At 51.3% G+C, this 18,468-nt stretch overlaps 1 protein-coding gene across 1 annotated transcript in view; it reads left to right on the top strand.

The window, feature by feature from the left end:
• LOC149449525 (transient receptor potential cation channel subfamily M member 2-like) overlaps positions 1 to 18,468 on the top strand; it is a gene marked incomplete at its 5' end in the record, with an annotated part of 143,796 nt that overhangs the window by 29,796 nt on the left and 95,532 nt on the right. Inside the window, one exon of the mRNA XM_089693137.1 lies at positions 1,957 to 2,146. Within this exon, the coding sequence (XP_089549263.1) occupies positions 1,957 to 2,146 (190 nt within the window). The remainder of the gene's footprint in view (positions 1 to 1,956; positions 2,147 to 18,468) is intronic.

The raw sequence follows: 18,468 nt of genomic DNA, 5'->3' as shown, positions 1-18,468 counted from the left end.
TGTATGGCTTCCGAATACTGCTGCCTCCACCGCCACCCTGCGCCATGTGCCTCTGTCGTCTTCTCACGCTGCTGACGGCTTCCGCTTTTTAAACTAGTCCTGTGTATGTCTTCCGAATACTGCTGCCTCCACCGCCACCCTGCGCCATGTGCCACTTTCAGGTCTCCTTACACTGTTGGTGGGTTCCATTTTGTGATAGGGTGCTGTATGGCCTTCCATTGCTGCTGCCTCCACCGCCACCCTGCGCCATGTGCCTCTGTCGTCTGCTCACGCTGCTGACGGCTTCCGCTTTTTAACCGAGGCCTGTGTATGGCTTCCGAATACTGCTGCCTCCACCGCCACCCTGCGCCATGTGCCTCTGTCGTCTGCTCACGCTGCTGACGGCTTCCGCTTTTTAAACTAGTCCTGTGTATGTCTTCCGAATACTGCTGCCTCCACCGCCACCCTGAGCCATGTGCCACTTTCAGGTCTCCTTACACTGTTGGTGGGTTCCATTTTGTGATAGGGTGCTGTATGGCCTTCCATTGCTGCTGCCTCCACCGCCACCCTGCGCCATGTGCCTCTGTCGTCTGCTCACGCTGCTGACGGCTTCCGCTTTTTAACCGAGGCCTGTGTTTGGCTTCCGAATACTGCTGCATCCACCGCCACCCTGCGCCATGTGTCTCTGTCGTCTGCTCACGCTGCTGACGGCTTCTGCTTTTTAACCTAGGCCTGTGTATGGCCTTCAATTGAAGCTGCTTCTGCTCCGCCACTCTGCCATTGGACTCTTGATAGTCGTCTCCCCACGCTGCTGCTGGGGGGACTTTTTAACATAGGCCTCTGTATGGCCTTCAATTTTAGCTGCTTACGCTCCGCCACTCTGCCATGGGCCCCTGTACCACCTCCTCATGCTGCTGCCAGGCCCGTAATCTGCCATGGGCCCCCGTACCGACTCCTCATGCTGCTGCCAGACCTGTAATCTGTCATGGGCCCCTGTACCGCCTCCTCATGCTGCTGCCAGGTCCAGAGTGTGTCATGGGTCCCTGTACGGCCTCCCATTGCTGCTGTCTCCATCGCCACACTCTGCCATGTGCCACTTTCAGGTCTCCTCACACTGCTGGTGGGTTCCATTTTGTCATAGGGTGCTGTATGGCCTCCCATTGCTGCTGCCTCCACCGCCACACTGTGGCTCCACACTCTGGTTTTGGCCCCGTGACTGCCCAAATGAGTGAAGTGTGCGGTGATTCTAAGATCGACGGCACTCATCTGCATGTCATACTGACTGACAGTATTATTTCTCTTCCCCAGCAGACTCCAAGGGCATTTAAATTAAAGGTACAGTGTTCTGCACTAATATAAAGGCTCTCTGAAGCCTAGAAACACCCTTTTTATAAGTTAAATTCGCAGCGAATATATTCGGCACGAAGCAAATTTAATCGGCGAATTCAGCGAATCAGCCGAACCGAATTTTTGAATAATTCGCTCATCTCTAATTATAAACACCTCCCTGCCGACCTTAATTGTAACAACCTCTATGCCAGTCTCCTTCATAAACATGTTCACACTAACCTGTATCATAAAAAAAATCAGCCTTTAATAAGCACCGTCACACCCACCTCCATTATAAACACCTCCACACCAGCCTCCATTATCAACACTTCCACCCAGGTCTCCATTATTAAAACCTCCACCCAGGTCTTCATCATAAAAACCATTGCACTCTTTATATCTTATACCAACTTTGTCAGTCCACTTTCTGATTTTCTTACTTGGTGGATCATAGTTTCTTTTAATTTCTGTTTAAAAATATCTCCACATTCATCAAATTCATTCACATTCTTGGACTTATCACCTCATGATGGAAACATCAGTTCTTTGTGTTCTGTTTAGGTCCCTCCAGTACTGAAGATTATTGTTTCTATATATTGAGTAATGTTTGAACACTTCTGGCTGACTATGTCATAATTTCTCCTACAGCTGTCTCTGGAAGCTTCAGGCTTTCTTCAGTGCTCCAATAGTGAAATTCTATTATAACGTTGTGTCATATGTTGGATTTTTGTGGCTTTTTGCATATGTTCTGATTGTTGATTTCCAAACCCATCCATCCTGGAGAGAATATCTATTGTACATTTGGGTCTTCTCCATCTTTACCGAGGAGCTACGTCAGGTATTGTTAGTTTATTATATTGGATTTAGATCCAACAGTTTACTAAGCACTTTACAAAATATAATAATACATTACACTTACAATACAATTTAAGACATGAGGTTTAAGAGGGCACTACTCTAGTGAGCTTACAATTTTAAAAAGGAAGGGGTTAGTTATATAAAAGAAAATAACTATCAGGGGAAAAGGTAAAGGAGAAAGTAAAGTTTAGTTTTTAGGTTGAGGTGGGATAGGCTTCCCTGAAGAGGTGAGTTTTCAGGGATTATCTAAAGGGGGATAGATAGCTCAAGAGATTGGAATAGGAAGTTCCAAAACCTGCAGGAGGCTCTGAATAGGTCTTGGAGGCAAGCATGAGTGAAGGTGATAGGAGAGTTAAAGAGTAGGAATGAGATGAATGCACCCGGGTTTGGTTTGCGGGAGTTTGTCAAACAACTCACAAGTTCCAGCATTAATCCCAAAACTGTTGAAATCAATGGGAGCCAAATCTTTAAAATCAGTTCTGGCTATTTTAAATACTAATAGGGAAGGGATTGTTGAACAAATGGCACAAGGGGCTAAAAAAATAAAAACAATTCAGTTTTGCAGCCAACAGTAGGTAGCAGTACTTTTAATAAGGCATAAACCTAAGGTGAAACACTAAAATGCACAAATCCTTTAAAAACCTAAAAAATTTGCCTGGTTGTTAGGATGCAGCTGCTGGCTTCCTAATACACAGGAGCCCTGCATGGGAAGCTGCCACATTTAGCAATGGTAGTAATACCACCCTAAATGTGACTTCCTGCTGCAGCTGAAGTTTGGTTTAGAGGGCGGATGGGCAAAGCAAATTCATACCAAATCATACTTTAGTCCAAACCTGATGCTCATCCCTACTAAAAAGCAAGAAGCCTTTGGAAGAACGCAGAGAACAATTGCTTGGTATTTTGAGATAAGTTTGATTATGTAGCCCTTGCCCTTCGCTCCTCGCGGGACCTCCTACTCTCTAGCTCCCTGGTCTACTCCTCCCACGCCCGATTGCAGGACTTCTTCAGGACTTCCCCCATCCTCTGGAGCTCCCTACCCCAGTCCATCGGACTGTCGCCTACCCTCCTCACCTTCAGGCGCACCCTGGAAACCCTCCTCTTCAGGGATGCCTACCCCAACCTCACCTAACACCCGACCTCACCTAACAACTAACCTCCTCCACTCCTCCCGCCACTCCATCCCCCACAGGCATCTCCTCCTGTGCCACCTTCCCCTCCCTCCTAGATTGTAAGCTCGAAAGAGCAGGGCCCTCGAACCCCTCGTGTATTGTATTGTTACTGTCTTGTCTCATGTTCTGTCCCCCTTGCTATTGTACAGCGCTGAGCATACCCTTTGGCGCTATATAAATACTGTATAAAAATATTAATGTAGTTTGCGGCAGAGTTGTGGATGGCTTTGTAGGTTGTTGTTAGCATTTTCAGTTTTATTTGCTGAGTAAGGGGAAGCCAGTGAAGGAATTGGCAGAGAGGGGTGGTACGGTGGATGAGCCTGGCAGCAGTATACATGATGGATTGAAGGGGGCTAGCCTGTAAAAGCAGGCCAATTCCATTAGTCTAGGGAAGAGATAAGGGAGTAAAAGGATATCAAAGGCAACAAAGATTTGGACAATGATTGGATGTGGGGCTCAAAGGGGAGGTCATAGTCCAGGATTGCACCTAGCACCCTGGCATGGGGGGGGACATATGATTGTGCTATTGATCTTGAGGGGAAAGGCAGGAGAGGGGGCTCGGAGTGGGGGAGAATATTATGAGCTTAGTTTTAAAAAAATTGAGTTTGAGGATGTGGCGTGTCCTCACACTAAAATGTCAGTTAGTAAATTAGTAATGCCCAAGGAGACTGAAGGAGTGAGTTGAGAGATAGATTTGGGTGTTGTAAGAGTAGAAATTTGCAATATTCCCATCGCACACTTTCCTGAAATGGGCTGGAAGCTAAACGGGTGCTGCGGCAACAACCAGCTGGGAACTGGTAACATCACAGGTCAATATGTATATTCACGGGAACACCAAGGATAGTAGACTTTAGTAATGTCCAAACACTTTTATTCAAAGAGATCACATCACAGCAAGAAAGTTCAAAGCATTAGGGGCAATGCTGGACCTCTTTGTCAGGCATGTGATATCTTTGAGTAAAAGCTTCATCCAATGAAGGGAGGAGGAGTAGATCGAGAATAGAAGGGGTTGGAGGACTCCTTGGAGAACCTGTATGGAAAGTGGAAAAGGAGAGGAAGAGATGAAATTATTGGTGATTTTGAGCACTTAGATAGGTAGGAGGAAACCCAAGAGAGAGCAGAATATTGGAGACAGAGGGAGTAGAGTTTTTTGAGGAGGAACAGATGGTTAAATGTATCAAAGGCAGCAGAAAGGTCTAATGGTATGATTATGGAGCAGTGGTTATTGGTTGTAGCAGTTAGTAAGTTAAGAAGGTTGTTATCAGTGAGGCAGCATTTCCGATTAGGCATTTTAGAAGTTTGGAAAAAGGAGTTGAGTCTTAAGGTGTTTAGACTATTAGGGTCGAGCAAGGGCTATTTAAGTATGGGGTAAACAGTGCATGTTTAAAAGAGGAAGTAGAAGATGTCCAAAGTGAGGGAGAGACTGAAGAGAGCCTAGAATAAAGAAAGAAGGTCACCAGAACAGTTCTGAGGGGAGACAATTCAGGGGGCAGATGGCTAGGTGAACATCAGTGAAAGGTTTAGCAACCTCAGCTGTAGTAACATGGTCAAAAGGGCAAAATGGTAAGTTTGGTGGTAGACATAGTATGTTAAGTGGGGGAGAAATCTGTACATACAGCGTATACCCCATTAAACACAGTCACTGTTTACTGTGGGTGCAGATGTGTCTGTGAAAGGTCTGTTGTGTCCATCAGCACAATTCATGACTGGGTGCTTCTCAGTACAGAAAGGTTTATGAGTTGAGTATAGATATTTCTCTCTTCCCATCATTTTAACTCCTCACCCCTTACCAAGTAAGAAATACTACAGTCATCTCTATCCATGTGTAGTCTAGTCCAGCGACGTCCAATTTAACAGGGCCCAAGGACCGCATTTATATCCACAAGTGTAGTGGGATTTTATTTTCTATGCAATCTATAGTAAAATAAGTAAAAAAAAAACCCTTGAGGACCAACGACATACCCGTACGTTGCTTGACTTCAAACAGTTTTACCGGGATGATGCCTTCAATCATTTTTCCCACTGGAGGACTCAAATGAACAGCCAAACAAAGCTTGGATTGGCTTTGTTCCGCTGTTTAGCTTTTAAGTGGAGAGGAGGGGGACCCTAGATCACTCTATATAGAATACCTGTCATGTGCCTATTGCTGTCAAAAGATGTTTAAATGCGTCAGTCCCGCACACACACAAACAGTGATCATCCCACATGTGATGAATGCTGGTATGGTGTTGGACAGTGCCATCATCCTTCAAATAGGTAGAAAACAGGAAAGCCCTCCTCTTAGATTGGGACATTTGAGTACATAAAGTACCAAAACAAGAATGCCAATGTCACATGAATGGATAACAAGGGATTTATAATACTCTGTACAATAACGTTTGTTTTACTATTTTACAAGTTTTGTGTAACGTGCCTCAAAAGTCCCAATCTAAGAGGGAGGATTTCCTGAGTTCCACACATGTGAGGTATCTCTGCGAATGTCAAATCATGGCCAATAATTCGAATATCAGATCTCCTCTGTAAATCTAAAGCGGTAACTAGAGATGAGCGAAGTATTCAAAAATTCGATTCGGCTGATTCGGCGAATTCGAGGAATAAATTTGATTCGATGCGAATATATTCGCTGCAAATTTAACTTATAAAAGGGTGTTTCTAGGCTTCAGAGAGCCTTTATATTAGTGCAGAACACTGTACCTTTAATTTAAATGCCCTTCGAGTCTGCTGGGGAAGAGAAATAATACTGTCAGTCAGTATGACATGCAGATGAGTGCCGTCGATCTTAGATTCACCGCACACTTCACTCATTTGGGCAGTCACGGGGCCAAAACCAGAGTGTGGAGCCACAGTGTGGCGGTGGAGGCAGCAGCAATGGGAGGCCATACAGCACCCTATGACAAAAATGGAACCCACCAGCAGTGTGAGGAGACCTGAAAGTGGCACATGGCAGAGTGTGGCGATGGAGACAGCAGCAATGGGAGGCCATACAGGGACCCATGAGACACTCTGGACCTGGCAGCAGCATGAGGAGGCGGTACAGGGGCCCATGGCAGATTACGGGCCTGGCAGCAGCAATGGGAGGCCCGTAATCTGCCAGCACCCTATGACAAAATGGAACCCACCAGCAGTGTGAGGAGACCTGAAAGTGGCACATGGCACAGTGTGGCGATGGAGACAGCAGAAATGGGAGGCCGTACAGGGACCCATGACACACTCTGGACCTGGCAGCAGCATGAGGAGGCGGTACAGGTGCCCATAGCAGATTACGGGCCTGGCAGCAGCAATGGGAGGCCCGTAATCTGCCAGCACCCTATGGCAAAATGGAACCCACCAGCAGTGTAAGGAGACCTAAAAGTGGCACATGTTTGGGGCATTATTCATGGCGGATTTAGTCAGTTGTGTCAGGAACTGGTGGTTTGAAATCCAGACTAATCCACGCCTGATTCATTTTCACAAACGTGAGTGTCTCCACACTTTGGGTGGACAGTCGTGTCCTCCGCGGAGTTACAATACCTCCTGCCGCACTAAACACGCGCTCCGATGCCACGCTACTGGCCGGGCATGACAGCCTTTCAAGGGCAAATTCAGCTAGTTGGGGCCAAAGGTCAAGTTTCGTTGCCCAGTAGTCAAGGGGATTGTCTACCTCGGTTGGCAGGGTGCTGTCCAAGTAGGCCCAAGCCTGTTGTTTGAGCTCCTGCTCCAGGTCCACCTGATGCTGCTGCTGCTGCTGCGGCTGGTTAGTAGTTTCCTCACTGCGCTGGTGAAGAAAGCTACTCATCATCGACTGCAGACTGAGGCAGCCGCTTCTGGTGGAGCTGCCACTGCTCCTACCACCCCACCCCTCCCCTGCTGCCATGGCAGCGGAACGCGAGCGCACAGGCCCACAGTGTCTGAGGATGGACGTTGGCGCAGAAAGGCAGAGACCAACTGACTACATAGGTGGTTTTTATAGTACATTATTTTGGCCTCCCTCTCAGCAGGTGTGAAAAAGGCCACCATTTTTGAACGGTAGCGAGGGTCCAACAAGGTGGACAGCCAAAAGTCATCCCTCTGTCTGATGACTATTATTCGGCTGTCGCTACGCAAGCAACCGAGCATGCTATGGGCCATTTGTGCCAAGGAATGCGAGGGACTCCCTGCCTCCATCTCCACAGCATACTGCCACGGTGCGTCTGGGTCCTCTGTCTCCTCCTCCTCCTCCTCTACCAGATGCTCCTGCTCCTCCACTCCTGTCCGCTGAGTGGAAAAACCACCCATTTCACTCAATAATTCCTGAGCACCAATGTCCTCCTCTACCTCCTCCTTTTCTTCCTGTCCTGCCCCCACAGGGGTCATGTGGCGTTGAGATCTGTGCGCCACGTCTACCGCACCCTGACCAGCCATTGTTAACAGCATTTGTTCCAGGACGTGCAACAGAGGAATGACGTCGTTCATCCCATAGTCCTGCCGACTCACGAATAGCGTGGCCTCCTCAAAGGGCCTCAGCAAGCGGCAGGTGTCACGCATGAGCTGCCAATGGCTGACATCTAAGTTACACAGGGGAGTACCTTTATCCGCTTGTAACATCAGGACATTTGTGATGGCCTTTCGCTGTTCGTAAAGGCGGTCTAACATATGTAGGGTTGAATTCCACCTTGTTGCAACGTCACAGCATGAGTAGTCGGTACGGGGGCCCATGGCAGATTACGGGCCTGGCAGCAGCAATGGGAGACCCGTAATCTGCCAGCACCCTATGACAAAATGGAACACACCAGCAGTGTGAGGAGACCTGAAAGTGGCACATGGCAGAGTGTGGCGATGGAGACAGCAGCAATGAGAGGCCGTACAGGGACCCATGAGACACTCTGGACCTGGCAGCAGCATGAGGAGGCGGTACAGGGGCCCATGGCAGATTACAGGCCTGGCAGCAGCAATGGGAGGCCCATAATCTGCCAGCACCCTATGACAAAATGGAACACACCAGCAGTGTGAGGAGACCTGAAAGTGGCACATGGCAGAGTGTGGCGATGGAGACAGCAGCAATGGGAGGCCGTACAGGGACCCATGAGACACTGTGGACCTGGCAGCAGCATGAGGAGGCGGTGCAGGGGCCCATGGCAGATTACAGGCCTGGCAGCAGCAATGGGAGGCCCGTAATCTGCCAGCACCCTATGACAAAATGGAACACACCAGCAGTGTGAGGAGACCTGAAAGTGGCACATGGCAGAGTGTGGCGATGGAGACAGCAGCAATGGGAGGCCGTACAGGGACCCATGAGAGACTCTGGACCTGGCAGCAGCATGAGGAGGCGGTACGGGGGCCCATGGCAGATTACGGCCTGGCAGCAGCAATGGGAGGCCCGTAATCTGCCAGCACCCTATGACAAAATGGAACACACCAGCAGTGTGAGGAGACCTGAAAGTGGCACATGGCAGAGTGTGGCGATGGAGACAGCAGCAATGGGAGGCCGTACAGGGACCCATGAGACACTGTGGACCTGGCAGCAGCATGAGGAGGCGGTACAGGGGCCCATGGCAGATTACAGGCCTGGCAGCAGCAATGGGAGGCCCGTAATCTGCCAGCACCCTATGACAAAATGGACAGCACCAGCAGTGTGAGGAGACCTGAAAGTGGCACATGGCAGAGTGTGGCGATGGAGACAGCAGCAATGGGAGGCCGTACAGGGACCCATGAGACACTGTGGACCTGGCAGCAGCATGAGGAGGCGGTACAGGGGCCCATGGCAGATTACAGGCCTGGCAGCAGCAATGGGAGGCCCATAATCTGCCAGCACCCTATGACAAAATGGAACCCACCAGTAGTGTGAGGAGACCTGAAAGTGGCACATGGCAGAGTGTGGCGATGGAGACAGCAGCAATGGGAGGCCGTACAGGGACCCATGAGACACTGTGGACCTGGCAGCAGCATGAGGAGGCGGTACAGGGGCCCATGGCAGATTACAGGCCTGGCAGCAGCAATGGGAGGCCCGTAATCTGCCAGCACCGTATGACAAAATGGACAGCACCAGCAGTGTGAGGAGACCTGAAAGTGGCACATGGCAGAGTGTGGCGATGGAGACAGCAGCAATGGGAGGCCGTACAGGGACCCATGAGACACTGTGGACCTGGCAGCAGCAAGAGGAGGCGGTACAGGGGCCCATGGCAGATTACAGGCCTGGCAGCAGCAATGGGAGGCCCGTAATCTGCCAGCACCCTATGACAAATTGGAACACACCAGCAGTGTGAGGAGACCTGAAAGTGGCACATGGCAGAGTGTGGCGGTGGAGACAGCAGCAATGGGAGGCCGTACAGGGACCCATGAGAGACCCTGGACCTGGCAGCAGCATGAGGAGGCGGTACAGGGGCCCATGGCAGATTACAGGCCTGGCAGCAGCAATGGGAGGCCCGTAATCTGCCAGCACCCTATGACAAAATGGACAGCACCAGCAGTGTGAGGAGACCTGAAAGTGGCACATGGCAGAGTGTGGCGATGGAGACAGCAGCAATGGGAGGCCGTACAGGGACCCATGAGACACTGTGGACCTGGCAGCAGCATGAGGAGGCGGTACAGGGGCCCATGGCAGATTACAGGCCTGGCAGCAGCAATGGGAGGCCCGTAATCTGCCAGCACCCTATGACAAAATGGAACACACCAGCAGTGTGAGGAGACCTGAAAGTGGCACATGGCAGAGTGTGGCGATGGAGACAGCAGCAATGGGAGGCCGTACAGGGACCCATGAGAGACTCTGGACCTGGCAGCAGCATGAGGAGGCGGTACAGGGGCCCATGGCAGATTAAAGGCCTCGCAGCAGCAATGGGAGGCCCGTAATCTGCCAGCACCCTATGACAAAATGGACAGCACCAGCAGTGTGAGGAGACCTGAAAGTGGCACATGGCAGAGTGTGGCGATGGAGACAGCAGCAATGGGAGGCCGTACAGGGACCCATGAGACACTGTGGACCTGGCAGCAGCATGAGGAGGCGGTACAGGGGCCCATGGCAGATTACAGGCCTGGCAGCAGCAATGGGAGGCCCGTAATCTGCCAGCACCCTATGACAAAATGGACAGCACCAGCAGTGTGAGGAGACCTGAAAGTGGCACATGGCAGAGTGTGGCGATGGAGACAGCAGCAATGGGAGGCCGTACAGGGACCCATGAGAGACTCTGGACCTGGCAGCAGCATGAGGAGGCGGTACAGGGGCCCATGGCAGATTACAGGCCTGGCAGCAGCAATGGGAGGCCCGTAATCTGCCAGCACCCTATGACAAAATGGACAGCACCAGCAGTGTGAGGAGACCTGAAAGTGGCACATGGCAGAGTGTGGCGATGGAGACAGCAGCAATGGGAGGCCGTACAGGGACCCATGAGACACTGTGGACCTGGCAGCAGCATGAGGAGGCGGTACAGGGGCCCATGGCAGATTACAGGCCTGGCAGCAGCAATGGGAGGCCCGTAATCTGCCAGCACCCTATGACAAAATGGAACACACCAGCAGTGTGAGGAGACCTGAAAGTGGCACATGGCAGAGTGTGGCGATGGAGACAGCAGCAATGGGAGGCCGTACAGGGACCCATGAGAGACTCTGGACCTGGCAGCAGCATGAGGAGGCGGTACGGGGGCACATGGCAGATTACGGGCCTGGCAGCAGCAATGGGAGGCCCGTAATCTGCCAGCACCCTATGACAAATTGGAACACACCAGCAGTGTGAGGAGACCTGAAAGTGGCACATGGCAGAGTGTGGCGATGGAGACAGCAGCAATGGGAGGCCGTACAGGGACCCATGAGACACTCTGGACCTGGCAGCAGCATGAGGAGGCAGTACAGGGGCCCATGGCAGATTACAGGCCTGGCAGCAGCAATGGGAGGCCCGTAATCTGCCAGCACCCTATGACAAAATGGACAGCACCAGCAGTGTGAGGAGACCTGAAAGTGGCACATGGCAGAGTGTGGCGATGGAGACAGCAGCAATGGGAGGCCGTACAGGGACCCATGAGACACTCTGTACCTGGCAGCAGCATGAGGAGGCGGTACAGGGGCCCATGGCAGATTACAGGCCTGGCAGCAGCAATGGGAGTCCCGTAATCTGCCAGCACCCTATGACAAAATGGAACACACCAGCAGTGTGAGGAGACCTGAAAGTGGCACATGGCAGAGTGTGGCGATGGAGACAGCAGCAATGGGAGGCCGTACAGGGACCCATGAGACACTGTGGACCTGGCAGCAGCATGAGGAGGCGGTACAGGGGCCCATGGCAGATTACAGGCCTGGCAGCAGCAATGGGAGGCCCGTAATCTGCCAGCACCCTATGACAAAATGGAACACACCAGCAGTGTGAGGAGACCTGAAAGTGGCACATGGCAGAGTGTGGCGATGGAGACAGCAGCAATGGGAGGCCGTACAGGGACCCATGAGAGACTCTGGACCTGGCAGCAGCATGAGGAGGCGGTACAGGGGCCCATGGCAGATTACGGGCCTGGCAGCAGCAATGGGAGGCCCGTAATCTGCCAGCACCCTATGACAAAATGGAACCCACCAGCAGTGTGAGGAGACCTGAAAGTGGCACATGTTTGGGGCATGATTCATGGCGGATTTAGTCAGTTGTGTCAGGAACTGGTGGTTTGAAATCCAGACTAATCCACGCCTGATTCATTTTCACAAACGTGAGTCTCTCCACACTTTGGGTGGACACTCGTGTCCTCCGCGGAGTTACAATACCTCCTGCCGCACTAAACACGCGCTCCGATGCCACGCTACTGGCCGGGCATGACAGCCTTTCAAGGGCAAATTCAGCTAGTTGGGGCCAAAGGTCAAGTTTCGTTGCCCAGTAGTCAAGGGGATTGTCTACCTCGGTTGGCAGGGTGCTGTCCAAGTAGGCCCAAGCCTGTTGTTTGAGCTCCTGCTCCAGGTCCACCTGATGCTGCGGCTGGTTAGTAGTTTCCTCACTGCGCTGGTGAAGAAAGCTACTCATCATCGACTGCAGACTGAGGCAGCTGCTGCTGGTGGAGCTGCCACTGCTCCTACCACCCCACCCCTCCCCTGCTGCCATGCCAGCGGAACGCGAGCGCACAGGGCCCACAGTGTCTGAGGATGGACGTTGGCGCACAAAGGCAGAGACCAACTGACTACATAGGTGGTTTTTATAGTACTTTATTTTGGCCTCCCTCTCAGCAGGTGTGAAAAAGGCCACCATTTTGGAACGATAGCGAGGGTCCAACAAGGTGGACAGCCAAAAGTCATCCCTCTGTCTGATGGTTATTATTCGGCTGTCGCTACGCAAGCAACCGAGCATGCTATGGGCCATTTGTGCCAAGGAATGCGAGGGACTCCCTGCCTCCATCTCCACAGCATACTGCCACGGTGCGTCTGGGTCCTCTGTCTCCTCCTCCTCCTCCTCTACCAGATGCTCCTGCTCCTCCACTCCTGTCCGCTGAGTGGAAAAACCACCCATTTCACTCAATAATTCCTGAGCACAAATGTCCTCCTCTACATCCTCCTCTTCTTCCTGTCCTGGCCCCACAGGGGTCATGTGGCGTTGAGATCTGTGCGCCACGTCTACCGCACCCTGACCAGCCATTGTTAACAGCATTTGTTCAAGGACGTGCAACAGAGGAATGACGTCGTTCATCCCATAGTCCTGCCGACTCACGAATAGCGTGGCCTCCTCAAAGGGCCTGAGCAAGCGGCAGGTGTCACGCATGAGCTGCCAATGGCTGACATCGAAGTTACACAGGGGAGTACCTTTATCCGCTTGTAACATCAGGAAATCGGTGATGGCCTTTCGCTGCTCGTAAAGGCGGTCTAACATGTGTAGGGTTGAATTCCACCTTGTTGCAACGTCGCAGATCAGGCGATGCTGTGGAATTCCGTTCTGCCGCTGCAGCTCAAGGAGGGTGTGCTTTGCGGTGTAGGAATGGCTGAAATGCATGCAAAGTTTACGTGACATTTTAAGGATGTCTTGCAGTGGGATGGTGGATTTTAGGAACCGCTTGACAACCAGATTGAACACGTGAGCCATGCATGGCGCATGGCACAACCTTCCTTGACGCAGAGCAGACACCATGTTCTTTCCGTTGTCGGTCAACATGGTTCCGATTTTCAGTTTGCGCGGAGACAGCCATCTGTCGATTTCTCTGTTCATTACACTCAGAAGTTCCTCCCCTGTGTGACTACGTTCGCCAAGGCATACCAGGTGCAGCACAGCGTGAGACCGTTGCGCCCTGCACATGTGATATGCCGGTCGGGTAATGGGACTTGGCACGGGGGTGGAGGCTGAGGACACGGCGGAAGAAGAGGTGGTAGAGGCGGACATGTTTGCTGGACCAAGGACGTGCAAACGTGGAGGCAAAAGCGTCGTGACCTGTCCAAGTTGCTGGTGCGGCTGTGCCGGCACCACGTTCACCCAGTGGGCCGTAAATGACATGTACTGTCCCTGACCGTAGTTACAGCTCCACACGTCGGCGCTGCCGTGCACTTTGGCAGAGACCGACATGCTCAAAGACTGGCCCACCATCTCTTCTACATGTGAATGCAGGGCTGGCACTGCCTTTTTGGCGAAGAAATGCCAGCTTGGCACTCTCCACCGCGGCGCGGCACAAGCCATCATTTCTCGGAAAGGTGCTGAGTCCACCACTTGGAAAGGGAGGGACTGCAGCACCAGCAACTTGGACAGGAGGACATTCAGCTTTTGCACCGTCGGGTGCGTGCTCGCAAACTGTTGTCTCTTGGAAACGGATTCCAAGAAAGACTGCTGACGGAATCCGAGAAGAGGAGTAGCAGGAGAAGGAGCATCTGAACGAGCGGAAGATGCCAACGAGCGACAACTCCCCTCAGCAGAGGTGTTGGAGCCTTGACTGGCTGATAGAGGGCGATTGACGACGTCGGGTGACGGAGCAAGTAACGGAGCGGGTGATGGAGCGGGGGCTGGGGCAGGCAGAACCGCCGTATCTTTATCACGGTTTTCCCAGGCCACCGAATGGTGACGCTGCATATGCTGACGCAACGCTGTAGTCCCAACATGGGCCCCCTGGCCACGCTTGCATTTCTGGCCACATAGTCGACATACGGCTACGTTTACTTCTTCGGGCGGCTTGACGAAAAATTGCCACACCACCGAGTAGGAAACTTTGCCCCCGCTACTCCTCACTGGCTGACTGCTACTTCCTCCGTGCGCACCGGCACCACTACTGGCCGTGGTGGTAGGCTGCAGTGGAGCTGGTGCTCTACTCTGTGGCTGTTTGGCTCCACTGACACTGCTGCGACCCTGCTGCCTCCTGGGCAACCCACCGACTGTTTCGCTCGCTGCCAAGCTGGCACCCTCTTCTCCTGATGATGCGGAAGAAATTACCTGATGACGACGAGGCTGCCAAGTGCGATCAACCTCCTCATCATCAAGTAGGGTCTCCGCCTCACTACTAGCCCCCTCGGCTGTGTCTGGGTCAGGAGACAGACCTGTCTCTAGACCGGCTACCGAGCCACTCTCCTCGCCAGTACTTCTTCGCCTGGCTGCTGAAAAGGCGGATGTCTCCCCCCGTTCCTGACCGCCCTCTGTTAGCTCTTCATCACTGTACAGTGGGGCTGAGCCCACAGCATGCGATACTTCGCTTGGTGAGGGAACACCAAAGGACAGGGGCAGGTAGAGGACACATGATTTCAGTGGGCTTGCTCCCGGGCCATGCCAACTAACGGTTGTGTCTGACGTACCCACCGACCGTTGGCTGTAGGTGTCAGAGGTGACCTGGGAAGAGGAAGACGACCGAGCCAACCAATCAATGATGGCAGGGTTGTCGGTGGAGACACGACTGCCGGATGACACCGGGAGCACTGGCCTCTGGCTGCGAATAGTGCTGCCTCGACCCCTTCCTCTGCTGCCACGTCTGCTCGCTCCTAAAACATTGCCTCCTCTGCCACTCCTCTGCATGTTGTCTGACTTACTCTTTAATTTAACGATTCTGTGTCCCTGAGTAACAATTCTGTGTCCCTGAGTAACAATTCTGTGTCTGTCCCTGAGTAACAATTCTGTGGCCCTAAGTAACGGTTCTGTGGCCCTCAGTAACAATTCTATGTCCCTGATTAACGTTTATGTGGCCCTAAGTAACGGTTCTGTGGCCCTCAGTAACAATTCTGTGTCCCTGATTAACGTTTCTGTGGCCCTAAGTAACGGTTCTGTGGCCCTCAGTAACAATTCTGTGTCCCTCAGTAACAATTCTGTGTCTGTCCCTGAGTAACAATTCTGTGGCCCTAAGTAACGGTTCTGTGGTCCTCAGTAACAATTCTGTGTCCCTGAGTAACAATTCTGTGTCTGTCCGAGTAACAATTCTGTGGCCCTAAGTAACAGTTCTGTGGCCCTCAGTAACAATTCTGTGTCCCTGAGTAACAATTCTGTGGCCCTAAGTAACAATTCTGTGTCCCTCAGTAACAATTCTGTGTCTGTCCCTGATTAACGTTTACGTGGCCCTAAGTAACGGTTCTGTGGCCCTCAGTAACAATTCTGTGTCCCTGATTAACGTTTCTGTGGCCCTAAGTAACGGTTCTGTGGCCCTCAGTAACAATTCTGTGTCCCTCAAGAAACAATTCTGTGTCTGTCCCTGAGTAACAATTCTGTGGCCCTAAGTAACGGTTCTGTGGCCCTCAGTAACAATTATGTGTCCCTGATTAACGTTTATGTGGCCCTAAGTAACGGTTCTGTGGCCCTCAGTAACAATTCTGTGTCCCTGATTAACGTTTATGTGGCCCTAAGTAACGGTTCTGTGGCCCTCAGTAACAATTCTGTGTCCCTCAGTAACAATTCTGTGTCTGTCCCTGAGTAACAATTCTGTGGCCCTAAGTAACGGTTCTGTGGCCCTCAGTAACAATTCTGTGTCCCTGATTAACGTTTATGTGGCCCTAAGTAACGGTTCTGTGGCCCTCAGTAACAATTCTGTGTCCCTGATTAACGTTTCTGTGGCCCTAAGTAACGGTTCTGTGGCCCTCAGTAACAATTCTGTGTCTGTCCCTGAGTAACAATTCTGTGGCCCTAAGTAACGGTTCTGTGGCCCTCAGTAACAATTCTGTGTCCCTGAGTAACAATTCTGTGGCCCTAAGTAACGGTTCTGTGGCCCTCAGTAACAATTCTGTGTCCCTGAGTAACAATTCTGTGTCTGTCCGAGTAACAATTCTGTGGCCCTAAGTAACAGTTCTGTGGCCCTCAGTAACAATTCTGTGTCCCTGAGTAACAATTCTGTGGCCCTAAGTAACGGTTCTGTAGCCCTCAGTAACAATTCTGTGTCCCTGAGTAACAATTCTGTGTCTGTCCCTGAGTAACAATTCTTTGGCCCTAAGTAACGGTTCTGTGGCCCTCAGTAACAATTCTGTGTCCCTGAGTAACGTTTCTGTGGCCCTAAGTAACAATTCTGTGGCCCTCAGTAACAATTCTGTGTCTGTCCCTGAGTAACAATTCTGTGTCCCTAACTAACGTTTCTGTGGCCCTAAGTAACAGTTCTGTGGCCATCAGTAACAATTCTGTGTCCCTGAGTAACGTTTCTGTGGCCCTAAGTAACAATTCTGTGTCCCTGAGTAACAATTCTGTGGCCCTAAGTAACGGTTCTGTGGCCCTCAGTAACAATTCTGTCTGTCCCTGAGTAACAATTCTGTGGCCCTAAGTAATGGTTCTGTGGCCCTAAGTAACAGTTCTGTGGCCCTCAGTAACAATTCTGTGTCTGTCCCTGAGTAACAATTCTGTGGCCCTAACTAACGTTTCTGTGGCCCTAAGTAACAATTCTCTGGCACTCAGTAACAATTCTGTCTGTCCCTGAGTAACAATTCTGTGGCCCTAATAACGTTTCTGTGGCCCTAAGTAACAGTTCTGTTGCCCTCAGTAACAATTCTGTGTCTGTCCCTGAGTAACAATTCTGTGGCCCTAAGTAACGTTTCTGTGGCCCTAAGTAACAATTCTCTGGCACTCAGTAACAATTCTGTCTGTCCCTGAGTAACAATTCTGTGGCCCTAATAACGTTTCTGTGGCCCTAAGTAACAGTTCTGTGGCCCTCAGTAACAATTCTGTGTCTGTCCCTGTGTAACAATTCTGTGGCCCTAACTAACGTTTCTGTGGCCCTAAGTAACAATTCTCTGGCACTCAGTAACAATTCTGTCTGTCCCTGAGTAACAATTCTGTGGCCGTAATAACGTTTCTGTGACCCTAAGTAACAATTCTGTGTCTGTCCCTGAGTAACAATTCTGTGGCCCTAACTAACGTTTCTGTGGCCCTAAGTAACAATTCTCTGGCACTCAGTAACAATTCTGTCTGTCCCTGAGTAACAATTCTGTGGCCCTAATAACGTTTCTGTGGCCCTAAGTAACAATTCTGTGTCTGTCCCTGAGTAACAATTCTGTGGCCCTAACTAACGTTTCTGTGGCCCTAAGTAACAATTCTCTGGCACTCAGTAACAATTCTGTCTGTCCCTGAGTAACAATTCTGTGGCCCTAACTAGCGTTTCTTTGGCCCTAAGTAACGATTCTGTGGCCCTCATTAACAATTCTGTGTCCCTGAGTAATGCTTCTCTGTCCCTAAGTAACGTTTCTCTGTCCCCAAGTAACGTTTCTGTGGCCCTAACTCTGTCCCTAATACAGAGCGGTCTGCCTCTCTTGAATGACTGGAGGCAAATGAAGAATTCTAAAATGGCCGCTATATATAGCTCGACCATTACACAGTGCTGGCTGGCTGGCTGCTGATTGGCTAATGCGATCACATGTCATTAAGGAATGCATTATGGGTCAGCGCGCCTTGTCTGCGCGCCTTCCCAGACATCCCCGCTCCGTCGCCGCACATGTCCGCCGCCATTTTAGGAAAAATTTTGATTCGCAATATTCGACTCGAATTCCACTTCGCCTACTTCGATTCGCTCATCTCTAGTTGCTACCAGGCCTTCTAGCTGGGCTGCTGCTTCTCTGCTGCTCAGGTGGTCCTCTCTCAGGGAGCCGGTGAGGGTGCAAGTTTTCTTCCTGTCCAGCTCCTCCACCTGTAAGTGAGCCCCTCTCCCGTCTGACCGCCCTCTCAGGCTCCTACACTTCAACCTACTTCTCCATTTCCACCCGAACTCTCCTCCAACTCTCCCTTGCTACTGGGCAGGCTCTCTCATATTCAAGGGCTTCTCTGACCCCTTGACAAGTCTCCTGTTGGGGA

Source organism: Staurois parvus, unplaced genomic scaffold, assembly GCF_062004578.1.
Source record: "Staurois parvus isolate SC_StPar_1 unplaced genomic scaffold, SC_StPar_1.0 ptg000615l, whole genome shotgun sequence".
NCBI lineage: Eukaryota > Metazoa > Chordata > Amphibia > Anura > Ranidae > Staurois > Staurois parvus.
Note: the sequence above shows the minus strand (reverse complement) of the source record. Positions and strands in the feature narration are given on the sequence as shown.